Below are 25,161 nucleotides of genomic sequence, written 5' to 3' on the forward strand. Positions count from 1 at the left end.
AAATGAGGTGATTTAAAGATGTTCTTTTTCAATGCCAGCAGTGACCTCTAGGCTCCTTGGTGGTTTGTCACCTCTGATATACCATATGGGGATTTTGAGTATTCAGAGAAACAGGATATGGCAAAATCCCTAATATTATGTTAAATATAATTACTCTTTCGTGGTGATTCAGAGGGCCTCAGAATTATCATTACGGAAATTTGTTTCTGTGGTGGGGTACCAAAATGCAGAGAGCTATAGAATGTAATAATGACACACCTGACTTTTCATTCATTCAATCATTTAAAAATATTTAAATTATTTAATACGTTAATTCATTCTGCACATATTTAGTAATGGCCACTCTATGCCAGGTATTTTCTGGGCACTGGAGGCTGCAGTGGTAACCAAAACACAGTCTCTGCCCTCAACAATTCTATATTCTGGGGACAGCCTCAGTCGAATCTGTTAGATGATGACCAGATTTGATCTCAGGAATGCTGCTTATTGTTGTGGTTAAGAAATCTGACTGTTACTTCCTCTCACCTGGGAGATTCAGCACCTGGCTTTCTGATGCTACTCCTGTCATAATTCCTGCTAATTTCAATACCCACTACGATGGTCCTTCCAATAGCCTGGCCTCTTCAGTTCTGCCACCTGCTGGCCTCTGATGCTCTGGCTTCCTTTCTACTCCAGCCACTGACTCCCACGGTCACCCCCTAGACCTCGTCATTCCCGACGTCTGCACTTTCTCCACAATCGCGATTTCTGTCATCTGCTCTCTGACTGCCTCCTCCTGACTATCCATGTATTTTCTCCAGTTTCCTGATGCAGACATGTTTCCGATCCCATGGAAATCCGCAATCCATTGATCCTACCACCTTCTGCCATTCCTGCCACTCCTCTGCACATCCATCAACTCCTCTCCCCTTTTCGCTCTGAGTCCTTGCCTGGAAAAAACCCACATCTAGTAAAACCTAACTTTCGGCCTCCTGTGGATGAATGTGGATGTAGAAAAAAGCACAAGAGTGCTGATTAGTCAGGGAGAAAATGAATGATGGCAAACATCGAGTGGGCCTGAGATGTGCGCAGCTCTATCCTGCTGTACTTCCCTAGTCTGCTCTCTCTCCCCATTCTACATAATTATTTAACTTTATATCCTTGAAATAATTTCTATCTTAGAAAACTTGCAAGAACTGATTTAAAAACTCCCATTTATCCTTCACCCAAAGACTCCTTATGTCTACATCTAGATAAACACACATACGTTGACTTCTGTGATAGCTGCATCTATTTCTTTATCTCTATATATTGGAAACCATTTATCTTCAATTCCTGAACAACACCAAATGGTCCACTGTAGCTTTCTCCCTTTCCGTTCTTCTAATACCCTCCTCTGACAGTTAGAAAATTGGTTTCTGTTGTCCTCAATATATTTACTTTTTTGCTTAATCCCTCTGTATGTAAAATCTTCTAATACTTGCCAGTTTGCCGTCCTTAACTTGGGTCTAAGTGATTGTTCGTGGCATTGCTTTCCTTTTTTTCTTTCTTTCTTTCTTATTCTTTTTTTTTTTTTTTTACTTTTTATTTTGAAATAATCATGGATTTATAGGAAGTTGTGAAAAGAGTAGGGCAAGGAAGGTGCCATACATCCTAACTCAGTGTCTCCCAGTACTTACATCTTGCACAAATATTGTAAACTATCAAAACCAGGAAAGTGTCACAGGTACAATGTGTGTGTAGTTCTATGCCTTTTAACCCATGTGCAGAGTCACGTAATCAGCACCACAAGATAGAGAACTGGCCCGTCACCGCAGAGGTCTCCTTGCTGCTCACTTTTTATAGTTACACCCAGTCTTCTTCTCTGCCATCTAGAATGCCTGGCAATCACTAATTTATTCTCCGACTCTATGATTTCCTCATCACTTTTTTACTTTAATTATTTAGGAAGGAAGAAGGAAGAAAGCAAAGAATAGAAAAAGAGGAAGGGAGAATAGATGACTGTTTTTAAACATTTTTTTACATTGTGAAACAACACACATAGAAAAGTGTATAAACATAAATGCAGAGTTGAATGAAAAAGAATAAAGGGGATTTAGAAGGCTGTATCACTCTCAGTTGAAGACCTTGCTTCTTATTACACTGAAAAAGTGAAAATGATGGAGAAAGAACTTCCACAGCTCCTGACACCACACCTACCCACTCATCAGGGCTACACCCTCTGCCCTCCTGCCACAGTGAAGGATGTGTCCTCATACTTGGGCACCAGATCTCATCTTCTTAAAGACTAAGATTGCACTTTTGTCTATGCTCCTACACTGTCTGTTTTAGTTCACTAGCTGCTGGAATGCAACATACCAGAGATGGGTTGGTTTTTAATAAAAGGGGATTTATTTCATTAAAAACGTGTAGTTCTTCAGAGTAAAGGCAGCTAACTTTCAACTGAGGTTCTTACACGGGAAGGTGCAAGGTGATCTCTGCTGGCCTTCTCTCCAGGCCTCTGGTTCCAACAACTTTCCCAGGGTGATTACTTTCTGCATCTCTAAAGGCCTGGGCTGGGCTGCAAGTGTTGAGATGAGGTATGCTGAGCTGCTTGGGCTATGCTACGTTGAGCTCTCTCATTTAAGCTTCCAGCCAATTAAATAAAACATCATTCATTGCAGCAGGCACGCCTCCTAGCTGACTGCATATGGCGTCAGCAACAGATGAGCTTCACATGCCATTGGCTCCTGTCCACAGCAATAGAATTAAGCACCTTCACCTAGCCAAGTTGACATTCGAACCTAACTACCACACGTCCAGCTCTTGTCAACTATATACATCACCTTAAACAATATTAAAGTGACAAAAACTCTCTTCTGGCTGTGAACCTATGAATCTCAAAACAAGTTATCTGATGACAATATGCAAAGGAGGACATTCATTCACAGGACACAGGTTTTCATTTCCATAGGGAGAAACTGGCAGGAACATAGGTGTCATAAGACCCAAACAGTTCTGAAAACCTGCACGGCAAACACCATTGGATTTCAAAGTCTGAAAGTTATTTATCCTTCAGCTTCAGAAAGTGGCAGTCCCACCCTTTCCAAGGGCCTATGCAGTGGCCCGCCTCTTTCTGAATCAACCTTGGGGGACAATGAGGAGACCACCTTTTTCTTGGTTCCACCCTCTCCAAGAACTGGGGCTTGTGCTGGTTTGAAAGGATGTATGTCCCCTAGAAAAGCCATATTTTAATCTAAATCCCATTTCATAAAGGCAGAATAAACCCTATTCAATTCTGTATGTTTGAAACTGTAATCAGATCATCTCCCTGGAGATGTGATTTAATCAAGAGTGGTTGTTAAACTGGATTAGGTGATGACATGTCTAACTACCACACTGTCTATTTCCTTTGTCCCAGTATTTGTCCCTCTTTCTTGCACCATCAAATTTTCCTTCTCTACAGGATCATTCCCATCACAGAGGTGTTATATCTTCCAACATAAAAACAAAACAACCAACCCTTGGCCCTTCACCACTCCACACCCCACCCCAACTACTATCCTAGTTCTCTGCTGGCCTTGATGCCCAGCTCCTTGAAAGAATGTCCACACTTATCATCTCTACTCCTCCCATTCTCTCTTGAACCCATTACAGTCAGGGTTTCCATCCCACCATTTCTTCAGAACAGCTCTGGTCAAGGTCACCATGACCTCATCATTAAATCCAATGGTCCATTCTCGGTCCTTGCTTTAGTTTACCTAACAGCACCAACAGACACAGTTAAACATCCTTCTTCCTTTAAATATTTTTTTTTACATGGATTCAGGACCCCACATTTCCCTGGCTTTCCTCTGCCACACTGGCCTTTCCTCAGTCTCCTTTACTAGTTCTGTCTTATCTCTTCAATTTTTAGATGTTATTGTATACCAAGGTCAGTTCTCTGTCTTCTTCTCTCCTGCAGTTACATACATTCATTAGGTGATCACATCCCATTTCATGGGTTTAAAAACCTATATGCTACTCCCAGGGATGAGCCTGGCCCTGGCACCTTGGGATCAACAATGCTATCCTGACAAGAAGGAGGAAAAGAAGTGTAACAAATAAGGTATCAGTGGCTGAGAGAGTTCAAATACAGTTGAGAGACCACACTGGAGGTCACTCTTATTCAAGCTTCAGTTAGACATTGCTACCTATCATAACTTGCTAAACCCCAACCAAAACCATTCCAGCCAATCTTAAAGAAGACATAGGGCATTATATAAGATTCTACAAAGATTCCATGCACATAACTTTCCAGAAACCTACAATCTCCAGATGGGCTCCTGGACAAGATAAGTCCTGAAATGCAGAGGGGCAGCCCTTCCAGAACATCAACTAGTTCCATCCCCCATCCCATATTATTGACAGCCCCTTCCAACATGAAAAAGTTAGAATGGGCATAAACCAAATACTCCTAAACAGTGGGAGAAACAGCACAGATGATGGTGGAGTAATACAAAGAAAATCGGGTTTAACAAATGAGTATGATTACTGAATCATTATACTGATATTTCTTTTAGCCTCCAGTACCTTAGAGCAGCTAGAAATAAAAACGTAAAATTATAGAATTGTAACCCATACCAAACTGTGGAATCTGTTCTACAACTAATTGTTGCAATGTACTTTAAAATTTATTGCTTATATATATATATATGTTATTTAAAGAGGAGGAATATAACAGGATTTAACAAATAAGCATGGCTGCTGAATCATTATATTGATATTTCTGTTGGTCTCCAGTATCTTGGAGCAGCTAGAAGAAAAAATGAAAAATCTTGGAACTGTAACCCATATCAAACTTTAAAATCTGCTCTATAACTACTTGTTAAAGTGTACTTGAAAATTGATTGCTTTTTTGTATATAGATTGTATTTCACACATATACACACACACACACCCAAAACCTATATGCTGATGATTCCCAAATGTGTATCCCTAGCTTGGTCTCACTCCTTAAACTCCAGACACATAAAATGACAACAAAAACAAAAGAAGCCTTAGATATATGTTTGCTATAACAATAATTTGTTGTTGTTATAGCAAATGCACACATACACACTTTATATAACACTTTATAAGTGCTAGTTCCATGCACTGTTTTAAACACTTTACAAATATTAACTTATTTAGTTCTCTATGAGACAGGCACTATTATCATTCACATTTTACAGATGTGAGGCACAAGGAGATTAAACTGAGGCACAAGGAGATTAAATAACTTGCCCACATTTTACTGCTTGTAATGATGTAGCTGGGATGTAAACTCATGCAGCATTACACTATATTGTACAGAGCTTTAATTCTCTGTATTTAATTCTACTACACAGCTCTACTTCAATATCTAAAAGATACTTCAAACTTACCATATGCTTATTTACCATCCATTTATCTCCTTTGGTGAAGAGTCTGTTCAAATCTTTTGCCCATTTTTAAATTGGGTTTATTGTTTCCTTATTATTGGGTTTTCAGGGTTTTTTGAATTTAGTCTGGATAGAAGTCATTTATTATATAAATGCTTTGCAAATATTTTCTCCAGCTTACCTTTCCATTCTCTTAGCAGAAAGCTAAATTTTAATGAAATATAATTTTTTTAATTTTTTTATTTTTAAATGTAACATATATACAAAAAAAGAAAGAAAAAGCAATGATTTTCAAAGTATACTTTAACGAGTAGATACAGAACAGATTTCAGAGTTTGTTATGGGTTAACATTCCACTATTTCAGATTTTCCCTGCTAGCTGCTCCAAAGCACTGGAGGCTAGAAGAAATCATTTTCTTCTTTTTTTGTGTGAAAAATAACATATATACAAAAAAGCAATAAATGTCAAAGCACATCACAACAATTACCTGTAGAATAGATTTCAAAGTTTGTATGGGTTAGGTTTTTACTTCTAGCTGCTCTAAGGCCCTGGAGACTAAAAGAAATATCAATATAATGATTCAGCACTCATACTCGTTTGTTAAACCCAACCGTCTCTGTATAACTCCACCATCACCTTGGCTCTTTCTCCCACTCTTCAGAGGTATTTGGGTTATGCCCATTGTAACTTTTGATGAAATCTAATTTATCGTTTTTTCTTTTATGAATTGTGCTTTTGGTGTGATATCCCAAAATACCTGTGTCTCACGGAAGGTCACAAAGATTTTCTCCTATGTTTTCTTCTAGAAGTTTTGTAGTTTTGCTTTTACATTTAGATCTATGACATTTAGAATTAATTTTTGCATATGGTGCAAGGTATGGATCACCTTTCTTTTTTTTTAAATATCCAATTGTTCTAGCACCATACGTTGAAAAGACTAGCCTTTTTCTACTGAATTGCCTTTGTACCTTTGATGAAAATCAGTATGGGGGGGGGTCTGTCTTAATTATTGTAGCCTTATAATAAGTCTTATAAAATTTAATACTTTATAAGTATTTGTTCCCCAGCTTTCTTCTTCTTTTTCAGAATCATGGATTATTATTTTATTTAATGAGTTAAAATTATCATTTATTGGAATGCCCAAATTGTTCCATCTGCCTTTCAAGGAGTCTCCTACATTCTTTTGATATGTCCCATCACTTTTTTTTTATCCCTTCCTTAATTTCTCATGCAGTAATGTGTTTGTTCTAGTTTGTGAGCTGCTGGAATGCAATATACCAGAAACAGAATGGCTTTTCAAAAGGGGAATTTAATGAGTTTCTAGTTTACAGTTCTAAGACCAAAAAAAGTCTCAATTAAAACAAATCTATAGAAGTGTCCAATCTAAGGCATCCAGGGAGAGATACCTTGGTTCAAGAAGGCTGATGAAGTTCAGGGTTTCTCTCTCAAGTGAAAGGGCACATGGCGAACACAGAGTTTCTCTCTCATCTGGAAAGGCACATGGCGAACACAGTGTCATCTGCTAGCTTTCTCTCATGGCTTCCAGTTTCATGAAGCTCCCTGGAAAGTGTTTTCCTTCTTCATCTCCAAAGGTCGCTGGCTCGTGGACTCTCTGCTTCGTGGTGCTGCAGCCTTCTCTGCTCTCTCCGAATTCATTCTCCAAACTGTTTCCTCTTTTATAGGACTCCAGAAACTTATCAAGACCCACTGAAATGGGTGGAGACATGTCGTCCCCTAATCCAGCTTAACAACCACTCTTGATTAAGTCACATCTCCAGGAAGATGATCTGATTACAGTTTCAAACATATGGTATTGAATAGCGATTATTCTGCCTTTATGAAAAGGGATTTAGATTAAAACGTGGCTTTTCTAAGGGACACACATCCTTTCAAACCAGCACAGTGTTCCAGGCCTGGCCTGTGTTTCTCTTCAGGGAGCCTTAAGTCTTTCTATTGGAATATGGTATTTAAAAATCAGGGTCTTAGAACTCGTTTATTCTTCGCTATTAGGGTGTCATTAGTTGTAGGCCCTCTCTATGGCTACACACACACATATCTAAATATATTTCTCTATATCCATATTAAACCGCCAGAGCTGATTTGCCTGATGATGGCAACCTGAAGAGACCATCCAGAGGTCTCATTTTCTGGATCCCCAGAGTGGCTCTGAATTCCACCCTTTTGGAATTCCAGGTCTTCAGATTTTCCTTTGATCCTGTGAGCTCTCCCACATCCTTCCAGTAAGTCTCTTCTTTTGTTTCCCCAGACAGATTTGTTTTCTGCTGTTTGTCACCAAAGACCCCTAATGGATTCACCATTCCATATTTGCACTTTGAAAGAATATACTTGGTGAATTCTGCACTTAAACCAAAGGTATTCCTCTTCACTGGTGGAATCTGAGGCAGTGCGATTCTTAGGTAGAAGAGGTTTCTCATGGGGAAGTGGGAGGGAGGTCTCCTTAGTGCTACTCAGATCACATGATCGTCATCTGTGTATACATACACGTGTTAAGTGTTCTGCCATAATTGAAGCATGGGGTGCCACAAATATCTAAACCTGGACCCAGGCTAAGAAGGGTGTATTAATACTAGTGCTCTAACGCTGACATTACACCCTGCAACCTCTGAAAGGGCATATAGGCACAGACCATTACCAGAAAAAAAAGTCTTCCTTGGAGTCCAGAAGATGATTAGTCCTCTCCCCTCTCCATTGGGTGGCCTTTCAGGTGAAAATAGCCTTTCTATACTGGATGCCCGATGCCCCGTCCCCTCCTGCCTGCAGCCTCCATCTTCTGCCTCATAAAGTGCCATCCTGCCACCTTTGTGTCCAAGGCTGGTGGCCATGGTGGATGCTTGTATTCTTCAGACTAGAGCTGCTTCAACATCAACAAGTCTCTCTCTTTCTGATACTGACTGCCTTTAATAGAGTATTCTAGGGATGACACCCCTCCCCCAGCAGAAAGAGGAGACCGTGGGGAACAACACAAAGAGTAAAAGGATGGAAGTCCTTTCTACCACCCTCTTCCCACTGCCGCCACCTGCCCTGCCTAGTGAGCAGAGAGGGGCCGGCAGTAGCACTGCACCTGCTAAGAGGTAAACTGTCAGCCTGCATGGAGCCAAGCAGGTTCAGTTGAAGTGGGTGGTTTCTGAGACCCTCTGTGGGGAGCTACCGCTGGCGCCTACACTCTACATGTGGGACCTTCCCTGCCCAGGAAATGCACCTCTTCTTCCAGGACAGGGTTAGTCTCCTCCCTGCCCTGGACATGTTACCTTCATCCTGATATCTGGCCTCTGGGGATTCTGTGAGAGAAGGTTGGTTCCCTGATGCTATAGGGGGAGGTGCTCCCCCACAACCAAAGTTGGGGGTCACTGGGCTCCCCAGGCACTAATTGTTCCATACCTTCACTGTATAGGAGTGTACCCGCTGTCTAGCTGCCCATTGAGTGGGGTCTCCCCAGTTACCTCTTTGATCTCTGGACCAAAAACAGAGGTCAGAGGTCAGCCTGGACTTCCTCTCAATTATCAAGAACTGGGAGTACAACAGGAGGCATTGCTCCCGAGCTCTGTGAGTGTGGAATAAGATGCCACCTTACCGTCCCCACTGCCTCTTCTCTCCTGGGTTCTGTTAAATTTCGTGGGGAGGGTAGAGAAGTCACAGGCACACATTCAGCAGCCACCTCCCAGCCCTCGCCTGTACCCAACCCTATTCATTGTGCACAGATGTTTGTCTGTTTCCATTCCACAGCCAAGGGAGATGTTAAGTCTACTGAAAAGGCCTGACCAGGTCTTGACCATAGAAACTAGGACCAAGCAGCCCAGATGCCTATCAGGCTGAGAACTCACAGTGGCTGGGCCCCTTCCCCCTGGTCACATAAATAGCCCTGCTTTGGCAGTGCAGATGTGTCTTTCCTCACTGAGGCAGAGTCGGGCATGCGGAGCTGCCATCTACCCACCCTGACCCGAGCCGTTTGACCTCCCAGGACACCAGCTATGATGGGGTCTCTTCCCCTACTCTTTTGACCCCTCTGTGCAGTGTAAATAATAAAGTGGTCATTTTCTGAAAGTTTCTCTTGTCCCTGAACCTGTGTTCCCACAACATATCTTGCAGCAGAGATATGCTCCACAGATGTTTTAGGATTGATACACCTGAACAGGAAAGCTGGAAACTAAAAAGTATTTGCCCACAACCCTGAGCCCCGATGCTGGCCTCTGGGCCCTCCTGGGGCATGTCTGGTGTTCTCAGTGAAGTGATTTCTTCCTGCCAGTGCTTTCCTGTGCTGACTGCCTCATTCTGGAGGACAAAACATTAATGCGTTCTAATTCAGAGGGTGTGAGGGTCTGGATAACTTCTCAATAGTTTTAGCAAGCAGTGTTTTTGGTTAAATGTATCCAGCAGAGGTGTCACTTTTGCTTGAACACTCAGGAAAGCTGGGCTGTGCTTAGCTCTGCTCCCCATGCCCACAGCAGCTCAGGGCCCGGTTTCTGAGCAGCAGCCCCTCCTCTCACAGCCCAGCAAAGGGCACTGGGATCCTGTGTACAAGCCCACTGTGCATTTAGATAGAAGGGCCGCCTCTTCCGAGGCCCCTCACAAGCTGAGGCTCCTTCCTTCCCACCTGCCACTGAACTCAAATGGAGGAAAATGTTTATGAAAACTAAATTTAACAGTGATGAAGTTTGAATATATTTATAAAACATTTATTAATTTCAGCTATTGTTCTTTGTATTTTGTAGACTATATATTCCTAGGTCTTAATTTTTGATGCACCTTGACCAGCTCCCAATAGGGAAGCACAGCACCTATTGTGCTAAATGGAGAACTGACCCTCCTTTTCTGGAAGGAGCCCACTGCAGTTTGGGGTTCCCCAATGCGCCCGTGTTCATGGGAGCTCCTGCTGCCCCCTAGAGGGTGGGAGGTCCTAGTGCTCGTTGGTTGCTTTTGACAATTTGCTGAGAGGTTTATGATGTCAGCTTGTTAACAAGCTTGTTGTTTGTGTTTATCTGATGTTTTCTCATGATTGGAGTGAGGTTATGCATTATTGGCAAGAATACCACTAAAATGATGTTGTCTAATTCTCTCAGTGTATGATAACAAGAGGATATGTATTGAATGAATGAACAGTTTAAACTCTTCTTTGGTGGTTCCCGCTCTCCATGATTTGTAAAAGTTCTGAGCTCTAACTTTAAAAGGTTGAAAAGTGATCAGACTTTGACTAGAGTTATGAATGAAGCCTAGAGTTAGGACTAAAGTAAATCAGGGGGATGCGAAGGTAGTTCACTGATAGAATTCTTGCCTGCCATGTGGGAGACCCAGGTTCGATTCCTGGTCCATGTACTTCCCAACAAACAAACAAATGAAATAAATTCAGCAAATGGTGCTTCAGTAATGGGATATTCACATGGAAAAATAATGAAATGTGACCCTCCCATTCCGCATACAAAGAAAAAAAAAAAGTAAATCAGATAAGGTAAAGGATAAGGTAAAGGATGATATGGTAATATTTTAAAACTTCAACTTCTGTGTGAGACCAAAGAAAGGAGTGTTTATTTGGTGCAAAATTTATATTTTGGGTAGTACGTTATCTAATTTGACTTGCATGGTCAATTTATTTGAACACCATAATTATAGGGAATCTTGAAGAGGGCATGAGATCTTGTGGGTTTGTACAGGTTAGTGTGATGCCCCGATATATCCCGGAGTAATCTGGGCAGAGAATAAAAAAGTATTTGCAAAGTCTCCTTGGAGGACTGGGGAGAATGGAGGAAACATTCAACTTCCCCATCTGAGGAATTCCTGATATTCTCACAAGCAGTGGGAACAACCAATTCACTAGGCTGAGCCCTCGATCTTGGGGTTCACCCCTGTGAAACTTATTCCTGCAAAGGAGAAGCTAAGTGTACTTATAATTATGCCTAAGAGTCACCCTCAGAGAACTTCTTTTGTTGCTCAGATGTGGCTTGTCTCTCTAAGCCAGCTTGGCAGGTGAACTCACTGCCCTTCACCCTACATGGGACATGACTCCCAGGGGTGTAAATCTCCCTGGCAACATGGGACCTGACTTCTGGAGATAAGCCAGGGCCTGGCATCATGGGATTGAGAAAGCCTTCTTGACCAAAAGGGGACAGAGAGAAATGAGACAAAATAAAGTTTCAGAGGCTGAGAGATTTCAAACAGAGTAGAAAGTTATCCTGGAGGTTATTCTTATGCATTATATAGATATCCCTTTTTAGTTTATGGTGTATTAGTGTGGCTGGAGGGAAGTACCTGAAACTGTTGAACTGTGTCCCAGTAGCCTTGATTCTCGAAGACGAATGTGTAACTATATAGCTTTTACAACATGACCGTGTGATTGTGAAAACCTTATGTCTGATGCTTCTTTTATCCAGGGCATGGACAGATGAGTAAAAAAAAAAAAAAAAGAGGATAAAAATGAATAAAGAATAGGCGGGATAAGGAGTAGAAAATTGGGTTGATTGAAATACTAGTGGTCAATGAGAGGGAGGGATAAGGGGTATGGGATGAATGAGTTTTTCTTTTTATTTTTTTTTCTGGAATAATGCAAATGTTCTAAAACTGATCATGGTGATGAATACACAACTATGTGATGATATTGTGAGCCATTGATTGCATACCATGTGTGGACTGTATGAGTGTGAAGATTTCTCAATAAAATATATATGTATAAAGTCCTGAGCTCTGGGTCTAGTGCCATCCAGCTCAGGAGGCAGTGCTGGTCCTCCAGCTGAGCCCAGATGGCCCACCGTGGCCTGGGGGCATGGTGCAGCTTCCTGCCAGGCAGGATCCCCCCGCCCCCATCCCAGCCCTGCCTGTTCCTCCCAGACCTACCTTCTCTCCAGCTTTCTTTAAAATAGTTTACTAGAACATGTGGGGTACATGCCACCCTCCCTCTACCTCCCAATATTTCCTGCAGGACATTCCTGTGGCAAATCATCCTGAAAAACTTAAATACTAAATCTCCTTATCTAAAACTCCCAGGAGGAACTAAGGTTTGAGGTTGGTATCAGTGGTGCTAGTTTGCTTGTTTATCAGCCTTGTAACATCAGGTAACATCAGGCTCGTGTCCTCACCAGACTCTTCAGGTTTTACACAGGATTATCTCTTCTACCCAGTGGCTTCAGAGGTGCACGACCACTGCTTAGTTTAATGTTCTACTGTCACTGTCCTGGAATTCTTCACTTTTTGAATAAAGGACCCTGCATTTTCATTATGCCCTGGGCCCTGCCAATTATGTAGCTGGCCCTGACCCTGCCTTCAACTGACACCTTAAAGCACACGGTGCTGCAGTGTGGAACAGCTCCCACCTCACGTTCAGGGGGCGTCTGCCTGAATTCACTGCTATAGAGCTGGCAGACTTCATTGAGAGGTGATGGCTGTGGAGGTGAGGCTGAGGGCCCCACCGGGCTCTCCAGAGCCCCACCGGGGGCAGAGTTAGATGTGTCCCGAAGGACACAGACTTGGCTTCCCATAGAACAGATTCTGGCCCTCACTTTAGCCTGAAACCTCCATCTCTGCTAAAGGGCGTTATAAGAACAGCCCTGTGAAGCCACTGCTGTACATTGCAGGGAATTATTGAGGACTGTGAAGGCATCACATATCAAGAGAAACCTCTCTCCTCTGCTGAGCAGTTGGTCTGTACTTTCTTTTTAGAAAAAAATGTCATGGACTCTGTGAGCATACACTGCTTATCACCTTCACTATCTCCCTGTGAGAAAGCTCAGAGCCAATGTAGCTGACGTGGAGTCAGCATAGCCCACATTTTAGTTACAGTCCTCATTCTTGGCTGCATTCTACCTTTCCTGTCCTCAATTTCCTTCTGCCCCATTCTCCTATCCACACCTAATACATTTTTATCTTTTTATATATATTTTCTAAGTTACCTCATACCCTTTCTAAAACAAAATATAAATCAACCAATAGCTAACAATACTTAAAATAAATCGAATCCTACAAATCAAGTGCCCTCTTCCCATAAAATCCCTATAAATAAAAAGATTTTTCAGGGCCTGCTCACATAAGCATTATTATTCCAACAGCATCCTGACGCAGCACCACTGGGGCCACCTCACGCAGTCACAGGATTGGCTGTGAGGGCCAGAGCTTGCAATGGGAGCAACTCGAGGCTGGCAAGCCGCGTGACGCCAGGTCAGCTGTCCAGGGCTCCTGGGGAGGGGATCACTGCCGGTCTCTTCCTCTTTTCCTAAAGTAAGACAAACACAAATCATCTCACTGGCCACTAAACAGAAGAATGCCTGCTGGCTGTTTCTGACATCCAAACACAGCACAATTAGTCCAGCAGGTAGGCTCTGACATGCTCTTCCAGCTGCTTAGGAAACAGGAGAGCAGAGAAAGTCAGTCAATACATGAACTTGCTCTGGCTGTGGCAGGTGATTGGACATATTGCAGAAAGAAGGATTGGTGAGGACCAGGCACCCCATTAATTAACTTGATGAAGTACCGGGACATTTTAGGCAGCACAAAAGAGAGCAGGGTCTTGTCAACTTGTCATACCATGTACTACCTTCAGGGGTTTTGTTCTATCTGTGTACCACTCATTATATGTGTAGCTTACTATACTTCTTTGAATTCCCTACCTACTTATACTAAGCTCATTCTAAGCAAAAGTATCTATGAACTCAGGGATTTGGTATGCTAATTATGTTTTTCCTAGTCTATTGTAAAATAAACATATGCCTATTAGAATTAAAAAAAAAAAGTTTGTTCAAATTCTACCTAAAGTCATCTCATGTACCACCTGTGGTAGGTATGTCACACTCTGAGAGATCCCAATGGAGGAGAAGCTCGATTCTGTGTCTCATAACGCTTCCCGGAAAGGAGTTGATTATGGTGGGATTTGGGGAATTATAGAATCTGTCCTTTAAAAGTATAGATGTTCATTATTATAGCTGAAACATCATCTAATACCTTAAATTTAATTAACCAAAAAATTAATCAAATCAGCAAATATTTGTATATATTGATTCAACCTTCTTAATTAAGTAAGGAAAGCCAGCCAGTCAGTTTGTCTTTGGCTTCAACCATTAACTATTTACTTAGTATAAACTTTTTTCAAGTTAAATAACTTTCTTTTTGAATGTCTCACTTCTAAATGGGAATTCGAGAGATATATTGAAATAAAGTGTTATCTTCCCAGGATAAAGAGTTAACTCAGATACGTAGATCTAGGGGAAAAAATAGGATTTGGAAAACCAGAATAAATACGGTGGCGACCATAACTTTTACACCATTCCTGTTTGTATTTCTAGGCTTCTTCTGATAAAACTGAGCCTTTTAATCAGTATGTCTACTAATGACAATAGTGCTGGTTTGTAAAGACCTTTAGGAACAATGCTGGCAGTTGTGGAACGTTCTCTGTGTATTTTATGAATAGCTCTTGTTCATTCAGTTTACCAAAGGGCCAGTAAAAGAAGGTTATGTTCACGGTATCAGTTAGAGTTCTTCAGAGAAACACAACCAACAAGAACTACACATATAATGTAAATATTATGACATTTATTATAGGAATTGGCTCACATGACTATGGGGATGGGCAAGTCCGAGTTTCTCAGGGCAGGCCACAAGCTGGGAATTCCAATGAAGGTTTTTGATGAATTCCCAGGAGAAGCTGGTGGTGGAGGTAGAGATGGAAATTCTCCCTTCCCTGTAGGCCTTCAGTAATGGAATTAAGACCAGTCCTGATTCAGTTGGGCCACACACTAACTGAAGTAGCCTCATCAAAAGTCCTATTTACCATGGGTTCACACTCACAGGAATGGATTAAGATTAAGAGCATGTTTTTCTGGGGGTACATAGTTCCAAAGTACCCCACTTAAAATATATCAGCAACTGCTGTGGCCTAGGGCAAAACTGTATTCCAAAGTGGGCTGGAAGTTTCACCAGGAGCCCCAGAGGAGATGCAAGTGCAGCATGATGGAGAGGGCTGTAGTCTCCAACGGTGATGGGCTGGAGGAAATGTTTAGGGCTGTCCTTTCACACCATGCTGGGCATGTGGGGGAAGGGGCAGTTGGACTTTGAGAAACTCTGCTGTAAGGGATGGAAAATGAGTGGTTGGCATTTTGTCACGGCACACCTGGGGATATGAAGGCAAAAAGAGAAAAAAAGGTAGGGGTGAGAAATAAATGTTTCATAAGGTCAAGCAAGAGAGAGATGACTTCCCAGCAATGAAACAGGGGCAGCGTTGGAAGTGTTATCAGGCATTAATTGGAGGCCTTGTTAGTGTCAGACCTGAGCACCAGATGCTGAAAGACGAGCCTAGCACAGAGACATTTATGATAGGAGTCTCTCTTTATGAGGTTGTCAGAATCAGAAAAGGGATGAGACAGACTTCTGGGAGGGGTCGCACGTGAAGTCAGCCGGATGTGGTAACTCATGGCTTCCAGGTGCTGGTTTGGCAGGGTGAGGGCATTGTGGGACAGGCAAGGCTATTCGCCATGGAGCTAGGAAGTCAAGACTGGGACTGAGGACCCAGGCATGATTCCTGGGGCTCCATCTCACCCACTTGGGGATGGAGCTTGGAGAAGTGACCATGGGTCTCGCTCAGGAGGTGGTTAGCACTGGGCTCCTGCCGACCCTTGCAGTAAGCTGCCCTAGCCTGGCTGCTTCTCTCTGCAGGCCTGGCCAGTAAAAGTTCCTCTCTACTATCATCCAGTGCCTCTGGGAGGATGGCTGAGAAAAAGCTGTTTTTTTTAACATAAAACCTGACAATAGCTGTTTCTACCCTCTGAGATGGCTGGCACGATCCATAGTAGTGGTGAAATCAAGCTCTTTATGTCCCTCTTCCTCATTGTAGGGGAAGGAGAAGGGAAATTGGAAATTTCAAGGTTTCTTCCAGTTCTTGCAAACTGTTATGGTGGAAGCTGAGGGTAAGAGACAGAGCTGACTAGGAGAGGTGCCCTCTCCCCACAGATGAGCCAGAGGGAGATTAGAAGGCAAGTAGGGCTGCCATAGGAATGTGAAACTTTTTGTTGTTGTTGTCGTTGTTTTAACTTTAAAGGGAGCTTCTGGAGGCTTCTCTGTTGACAGCTGGACTACATTTAGTAACCTGAAGAGCATGAAGGAAGAGTCTGGACATTGCAGCTTCCAGGGTCCCCTGTCCTTCCTCTTCCTCAGGGAACCTAACAATGTGACATGTTGGTGGCATGATGGAAAGTTCCTTAAATGCACAATTCAGCAGTCATGTGCTTGGTGAGGAAGTTGGCTAAGACAGAGTATGTGTGTGTGCAAGACTGTGTGTGTTAGTGTGTGAATATTTGAGAGTTTGTGCGTTGCAAGTTGAATTATGTACCACAATTTAGACTTGCTCTTCATCTTAACTCGCATTCCTGTGGGTATGAGCCCATTGTAAACCGGATCTCTTGAACATGTTATTTTTAGTTAAGGTGTGGCCCAACTGAATGAGGGTTGTCCTTAATCTGGATCACTGGAGTCCTTTATAAGCAGAAGAAATTCAGACCTAATAGGAGAGAAAGCCACGGGGAAGAGCCACAATCCAGATGTCAATGGAAACTGGGAGAGAGAGGAGAGAAAATCACCATGGGAAAGCTAAGGAACTCAAGGATTGTTAGTCAGCCAGAATGCTACCCACCTGGGGAGAAGCAATTCTTTGAGTCAACACCTTTAGAATTCTGGCCTCTAAACCTATGAGCAAATAAATTCCTGTTGTTTAAAATACCTGGATATAACATTGTTTAAAATAACAGGATATGACAAATGCCACTGTGCCATATTTGTCATAGCAGCCTGTCAAACCAAGACAGTGAGTGAGTGTATGTGTATGTGCATGTATGTGCGTGTTCTTGGCTCCAAGAAGAAAGACCCTGTAGTAGTCAGGGTTCTCCAGGGAAACAGAACCAGCAGAAGACATCTGTAAATATGAGACTTCATAAAAGTGTCATACAACTGTGGGACACACAAGTCCCAATTCTGTAGGGCAGGCCTCGAGCTAGTACCAATGATGAAGGTCTTCAATGAATTCCCCAGAAGAGGCTGACTCGCTGAAACGAAGAGAGATTCTTTCTTCTGACTTCTCCTTTAAAGCCTTCAGTTGATTGTAATAAACAACTTTCATTGCTGAAGACACTCTCCTTGGTTGATTGTGGATGTAATCAGCCATGGATGCAATCAGCTTACTGAGGACTTACCATGAAATGCCCTCACAGTAACAGGCCAGTGCTTGCTTGACCAGAAAACTGGGCACCATCCTCTGGCCAAGCTGACACATGAATCCAACCATCACAGACCCCAAAGATAAAGATGCAGGTATTGCTGGTGTTAATAAATTACTGGAAAACCCCAGTGTCCATCAAAAAAGGAGAGACTAAAGAAACTACTATACATTTGTGTAATGGAATACTATGCAGCTGTTTAAAGGAATGCAGTCGCTCTTTGTATAAGTTAGACTTTGGTCAACAAATACCTGTGTATTCCAGGTATGAAGGGTTTTACTGTGGGGAGTTATTGGAAGGGCTGGGGAGTAAAGGTCAGGGAGCTGTTCCTGATGACCTCAGCCTGACGGACCAAAGCAAGTAGTTCTCACAAGGTTGTGGGGGCCTACTTTGAAACTAGGTATTTCTTATGTCTGGGGGTAGTGGCTTTTGGGGGATAATGGTCTTCCATTCTCTGATATTGAGAAATGTTTCTCATTGGCGAACTCTAACCCAGAACCATATGGGGAAGTGGATTCTCAAAAATGTAGTTTTGGTTTTATTCTTGTGAGGCAGAGGAGTCCTCAGAAGATTGACCACATATCCTGTACATGCAGAGAGGAAAGGATACTCATTAAACATTTAACAGTGACTACCTCTAGGGAGTGAGATTTCAAGTAGAATGGGAGGAAAAGGAAGGGAGAGATTTCATTTTTTTCACAGTTTTTTTGAGATATATTTTACATACCATAAAATTCACCCATTTAAAATACACAGTTCAGTGGTTTTTAGTATATTCAGAGAGTTGTGCAAACATCACCACAAGAACTTGAGTCTTAATTATATAATCTCTGTGTTGTTTAAAATTATTTTTAGAAACCAATATTACTAAAAAATATAATGAAACTAGAACGTAATCAATGTAGTGATTTTGCAGCAGTAATCAAAACAGGAATGCTGTATAAATTATAGGATGCTCAGTTAAATTTGAATTTCAGATACATAATGAATAATTTTCTGATGTAAGTGCGTCCCAAATATTGCATGGGACTTACACTAAGAAGCATTAATTTATTTATCTGGAATTCAAGTGAACATCCTGTTTTTGTTTTTGTTTTCCTTTTTGCTAAATCTGGCAATCTAAATGAAAAACATTAGCATATGATGGAATGAAAAATCACTGAAAAATGGTGAATGCATACACTGATCATACAACCTGGCTGTTTTAGTTTGCTGAAGCTGACAGATTGCAATATACAAGAAATGGGTTGGCTTTTACAATGGAGAGTTAACTTACAAACTTATAGTTCTTAGGGCATGAAAATGTCCAAATGGAGGCATCAACAGATGATCATTTCTCCCCAAAGACTGGTTACTGGAAATCCTCAGCAACTCTGTCACATAGGAAGGCACATGGCACATGGCCAGCATCTGCTGGTCCTTCTCTCTCAGATTTTGTTGCTTTCAGTTTCTGGCTGCTCTGCCTATGGCTTTCTTTCTGAGTTTCTATGTGTTTCTCTCTTTTTCATCCTTATCAAGGACTCCAGTAAGAGGATTAAGATCCACCTGGGGCACACCTCCACTGAAATAACCTAATCAAAAGTTCCCACTCACAATTCGTCTGCACCCGGAGGAATGGATTAACTTTAAGAACATGATTTTTTCTGCGGTATATACAGCATCACACCATCACATTAGCCATTCCACTTCTAAGAGTTTACCAGAAAAAAAATGAAAACGTATGTCTGAAACAAGACTTGTACGCAAATGTTCATAGCAGCTTTTGTAACAGCTCGAAAGTAGAAACAATCCAAATGCCCACCAATAGGTTAATGGATGAACAAATTGTAGTGTATCCAAACATGGGACTTCTACTCAGCAATGAAAAGGAATGAACTATCAATACATGCAACAACATGCATGAATCTCAAAAACATGCTGGATGAAAAAAGTCAGACACAAAATATGAAATTCTGGAACAGTCAATGTTAATATATAGAGATAAAAAGCAGATCAGCAATTGCCATGGACCAGGGTGGGTGGTTGCTTGCAAAGGGGCAAGAGAAAATTTTCTGGAATGATGGGAATAGTCTATATCTTGAGTGTGGCAGTGATTACACAGGTGTATACAGTTGTCAGAACTCATTGAACTTCAACAGAAATAGGTGAATTTTATTGCATGTAAGTTATACCTCAATAATAGGGATTGAAAAAGAAACCACCAGCATAAATCTGGCACCAAATAACAGTGATTTAGGAGCATGAATTTACAGCTCAGTCATGATGTGCTTGGTAATGGTTTTGACAATTAGTGGTGTGACTTAGTTTAATAAAATTAGAATAAAATAAAGGTGTTTCTCCTTCCATCATTCAGATTCAGTTTTATTTGTCCGGAGTTGATAATTTTATAGACTAGATCCCACTGAACTTATTTGACTGATTATTATCCCTAAAAACAAAAAAAGGAAGTGTCTCACTTGGTGCAATAGGACATCTCTCTTTACTCACCGAGTATTCACTAAGTATCTTCTCTGGGCCAGGCATCCCTACAGGCAGTGGTCCAATTTACTGGTGAACAAGGCAGGCAGAACTATATGTTCCTGGCTCATGTCCCCTAGGGAGACAGACATTAAACTAATGTTCACACAAGTCAATATATAACACTATGGAGATGAAAGTCACAATATTAAATTAGAAGACTTTGGGATGTCACACTCTCCCTCCTGCTTGCCAAAGAGAATTCTGCCTTTGGTCCCTCAGTTCTGCCCCTTTCTCAGCAGGCCCTGCGTCTCCACCGAAAGAAAGGTGGTTCACACTGGGAGTTGTCATTATCATCCTCCTCTTCTTAGCAGAACTCTAATTTCCTTCCAGTGAGGCTGCCTTTCCCATTGGCTCCTAGTACCTCTTGCAGCTCTATGGGGCCCTGTAAGTTCCACAGGGTGAGAGGTAAGGAGAAATGACTATTCATACGGCAGCTTCAAGTAGCTCACTGGGCTGAGAAGGGTGCCCTTTTGGTGTCCTTATACTCTTCCTCCCTCCTACTGGAAGGCGGATGTTAAAAACATATGGCACTTCAGTAACCATCTTGGATCCTGGGCTGTTCTCAAGGATAGAAGCCTTGTGCAAAGATGGTAGAGACTTCTGGAGAAGATGGCGGCTTAGTAAGCCGCGCGGGTCTTAGTTCCTCCTCCAGAACAGCTACTAGAGAAGTAGAAACGATTCAGAACAGCTCCTGGAGCCACGACAGAGACCAAGAAGACAGCGTACCCCATTCTGGAACGGCTGACTGGCTGGGAGAACCCGCTCCGGTGAGATTGCGGAGGGGCGCGGGCTTCCCCGGGCCGGGGCGGCAGGCGGCCGGAGTCCCTCCTTCCCTCCTTCCCTGGCCGGCTGGGAGAATTGGACAGGCGGTCCCCTCAAGCCGCGGCAGCTGGCGCCCCCCCCCCCGCCACACGCAGCCCCCTGGACCAGCTGGGAGAATTGGATCGGAGATCCCCAAGCTGCGGAGAACGGCGACCAGGGTCCCTTCCAGACACGTGGCTTCCCGGTCCGGCTGGGAACGGTGGATAGACACTTCCCAACCCGCGGCGGCTGGCGCCCCCCCCGCCACGCTTGGCGCCCCGGGCCGGCTGGGAAATTTGGACAGGCGGTCCCCCAAGCCGCGGAGGCCGGCGACCCTACCCGCGCGCGGATCCCCCGGCCGGCTGGGAGATTCGTATCGGCACTCCCGCAAGCCGCTTCGGCTGGTGACCCCCACCCCCCTACAGCGAGAGTTTTCCAGTTAAAGGAGCCACAGCATCTTTTACTGGTGGGACCCGCAGACAGATGAGCGCCACGAGCACCACCTACTGGGTAGGATAAGAAAAACAGAGCCCAGAGATTTCACAGAAAAATCTTTCAACCTGCGGGGCCTTACACCCAGGGAAATCTGATTAAATGCCCAGACGCCAGCAGAAGATAACGGATCATGCTCAGAAAATTGAAAATATGGCCCAGTCAAAGGAACAAACCAATAGTTCAAATGAGATACAAGAGCTGAGACAACTAATGCTGAATATACGAACAGAAATGGAAAACCTCTTCAAAAACCAAATCGATAAATCGAGGGAGGACATGAAGAAGATATGGGCTGGACAAAAAGAAGAAATAGAAAAACTGAAAAAACAGTTCACAGAACTTATGGGAGTGAAGGACAAAGTAGAAAAGCTGGAAAAACAATGGATACCTACAATGGTAGATTTAAAGAGACAGAAGCTAGAATTAGTGAATTGGAGGATGGAACATCTGAATTCCAAAAAGAAACAGAAACTATAGGGAAAAGAATGGAAAAATTTGAACAGGGGATCAGGGAACTGAATGACAATATGAAGCGCACAAATATACGTGTTGTGGGTGTCCCAGAAGGAGAAGAGAAGGGAAAAGGAGGAGAAAAACTAATGGAAGAAATTATCACTGAAAATTTCCCAACTCTTATGAAAGACCTGAAATTACAGATCCAAGAAGTGCAGCGCACCCCAAAGAGATTAGACCCAAATAGGCATTCTCCAAGACACTTACTAGTTAGAATGTCAGAGGTCAAAGAGAAAGAGAGGATCTTGAAAGCAGCAAGAGAAAAACAATCCATCACATACAAGGGAAACCCAATAAGACTATGTGTAGATTTCTCAGCAGAAACCATGGAAGCAAGAAGAGAGTGGGATGATATATTTAAATTACTAAAAGAGAAAAACTGCCAACCAAGACTCCTATATCCAGCAAAATTGTCCTTCAAAAATGAGGGAGAAATTAAAACATTCTCAGACAAAAAGTCACTGAGAGAATTTGTGACCAAGAGACCAGCTCTGCAAGAAATACTAAAGGGAGCACTAGAGTCAGAAACGAAAAGACAGAAGAGAGAGGTATGGAGAAGAGTGTAGAAAGAAGGAAAATCAGATATGATATATATAATATAAAAGGCAAAATGGTAGAGGAAAATATTATCCAAACAGTAATAACACTAAAAGTTAATGGACTGAATTCCCCAATCAAAAGACATAGATTGGCAGAATGGATTAAAAAACAGGATCCTTCTATATGCTGTCTACAGGAAACACATCTTAGACCCAAAGATAAACATAGGTTGAAAGTGAAAGGTTGGGAAAAGATATTTCATGCAAATAACAACCAGAAAAGAGCAGGAGTAGCTATACTAATATCCAACAAATTAGACTTCAAATTAAAACAGTTAAAAGAGACAAAGAAGGACACTATCTACTAATAAAAGGAACAATTAAACAAGAAGACATAACAATCATAAATATTTATGCACCGAACCAGAATGCCCCAAAATACGTGAGGAATACACTGCAATTGCTGAAAAGGGAAATAGACACATATACCATAATAGTTGGAGACTTCAATTCACCACTCTCATCAATGGACAGAACATCTAGACAGAGGATCAATAAAGAAATAGAGAATCTGAATATTACTATAAATGAGCTAGACTTAACAGACATTTATAGGACATTACATCCCACAACAGCAGGATACAACTTTTCTCAAGTGCTCATGAATCATTCTCAAAGATAGACCATATACTGGGTCACAAAGCAAGTCTTAACAAATTTAAAAAGATTGAAATCATACACAACACTTTCTCGGATCATAAAGGAATGAAGTTGGAAATCAATAACAGACAGAGTGCCAGAAAATTCACAAATACGTGGAGGCTCAACAACACACTCTTAAACAATGAGTGGGTCAAAGGAGAAATTAGTAAATACCTCGAGGCGAATGAAAACGAAAACACAACATATCAAAACCTATGGGATGCAGCAAAGGCAGTGCTAAGAGGGAAATTTATTGCCCTAAATGCCTATATCAGAAAAGAAGAAAAGGCAAAAATGCAGGAATTAACTGTTCACTTGGAAGAACTGGAGAAAGAACAGCAAACTAACCCCAAAGCAAGCAAAAGGAAAGAAATAACAAAGATTAGAGCAGAAATAAATGAAATTGAAAACATGAAAACAATAGAGAAAATCAATAAGACCAGAAGTTGGTTCTATGGGAAAATCAATAAGATTGATGGGCCCTTAGCAAGATTTACAAAAAGAAGAAGAGAGAGGATGCAAATAAATAAGATCAGAAATGGAAGAGGGTCTCTGACCTCACAGAAATAAAGGAGGTAATAACAGGATACTATGAACAACTTTACACTAATAAATACAACAATTTAGATGAAATGGACGGGTTCCTGGAAAGACATGAACAACCAACTTTGACTCAAGAATAAATAGATGACCTCAACAAACCAAGTAAAGAAATTGAATCAGTCATTCAAAAGCTTCCTAAAAAGAAAAGTCCAGGACCAGACAGCTTCACATGTGAATTTTATCAAACATTCCAGAAAGAATTAGTACCAACTCTCCTCAAACTCTTCAAAAAAATCGAAGCAAAGGGAAAGCTACCTAATTCATTCTATGAAGCCAACATCACCCTCATATCAAAACCAGGCAAAGATATTACAAAAAAAGAAAACTACAGACCAATCTCTCTAATGAATATAGATGCAAAAATCCTCAACAAAATTCTAGCAAATCGAATCCAACAACACATTAAAAGAATTATACATCATGACCAAGTAGGATTCATCCCAGGTATGCAAGGATGATTCAACATAAGAAAATCAATTAATGTAATACACCATATCAACAAATCAAAGCAGAAAAATCACATGATCATCTCAATTGATGCAGAGAAGGCATTTGACAAGATTCAACATCCTTTCCTGTTGAAAACACCTCAAAAGATAGGAATACAAGGGAACTTCCTTAAAATGATAGAGGGAATATATGAAAAACCCACAGCTAATATCATCCTCAATGGGGAAAAATGGAAAACTTTCCCCCTAAGATCAGGAACAAGACAAGGATGTCCACTATCACCACTATTATTCAACATCATGTTGGAGGTTCTAGCCAGAGCAATTAGACAAGAAAAAGAAATACAAGGCATCAAAATTGGAAAGGAAGAAGTAAAACTATCACTGTTTGCCGACGATATGATACTATATGTCGAAAACCCGGAAAAATCCACAACAAAACTACTAGAGCTAATAAATGAGGACAGCAAAGTAGCAGGTTACAAGATCAACATTCAAAAATCTGTAGGATTTCTATACACTAGTAATGAACAAGCTGAGGGGGAAATCAAGAAACGAATCCCATTTACAATTGCAACTAAAAGAATAAAATACTTAGGAATAAATTTAACTAAAGAGACAAAAGGCCTATACAAAGAAAAATACAAAAAACTGTTAAAAGAAATCACAGAAGACCTAAACGGATGGAAGGGCATACCGTGTTCATGGATTGGAAGACTAAATATAGCTAAGATGTCAGTCCTACCTAAATTGATTTACAGATTCAATGCAATGCCAATTAAAATCCCAAAAACTCATTTCTCAGAAATAGAAAAACCAATAAGCAAATTTATCTGGAAGGGCAGGGTGCCCTGAATTGCTAAAAGTATCTTGAGGTAAAAAAACGATCCTGGAGGTCTCACGCTGCCGGACTTTAAGGCATATTATGAAGCCACAGTGGTCAAAACAGCATGGTATTGGCATAAAGATAGATATATC

General features: G+C 41.7%; 1 protein-coding gene and 1 long non-coding RNA gene across 2 annotated transcripts in view; one reads left to right on the forward strand and one right to left on the reverse strand.

The window, feature by feature from the left end:
* The window catches only part of LOC143650768 (uncharacterized), a 102,646-nt gene that overhangs the window by 40,882 nt on the left and 36,603 nt on the right, over nt 1-25,161 (forward strand). The window lies entirely within an intron of this gene.
* Nucleotides 13,349-25,161, reverse strand: part of NUP42 (nucleoporin 42) — a 51,463-nt gene continuing 39,650 nt past the window's right edge. The window contains exon 8 of the mRNA XM_077121938.1: nt 13,349-13,576. Coding sequence (XP_076978053.1) covers nt 13,401-13,576 — 176 coding nt within the window. The 3' untranslated portion in view covers nt 13,349-13,400. The remainder of the gene's footprint in view (nt 13,577-25,161) is intronic.

Source organism: Tamandua tetradactyla, chromosome 1 (genome assembly GCF_023851605.1).
Source record: "Tamandua tetradactyla isolate mTamTet1 chromosome 1, mTamTet1.pri, whole genome shotgun sequence".
In the NCBI taxonomy this organism is placed as follows: domain Eukaryota; kingdom Metazoa; phylum Chordata; class Mammalia; order Pilosa; family Myrmecophagidae; genus Tamandua; species Tamandua tetradactyla.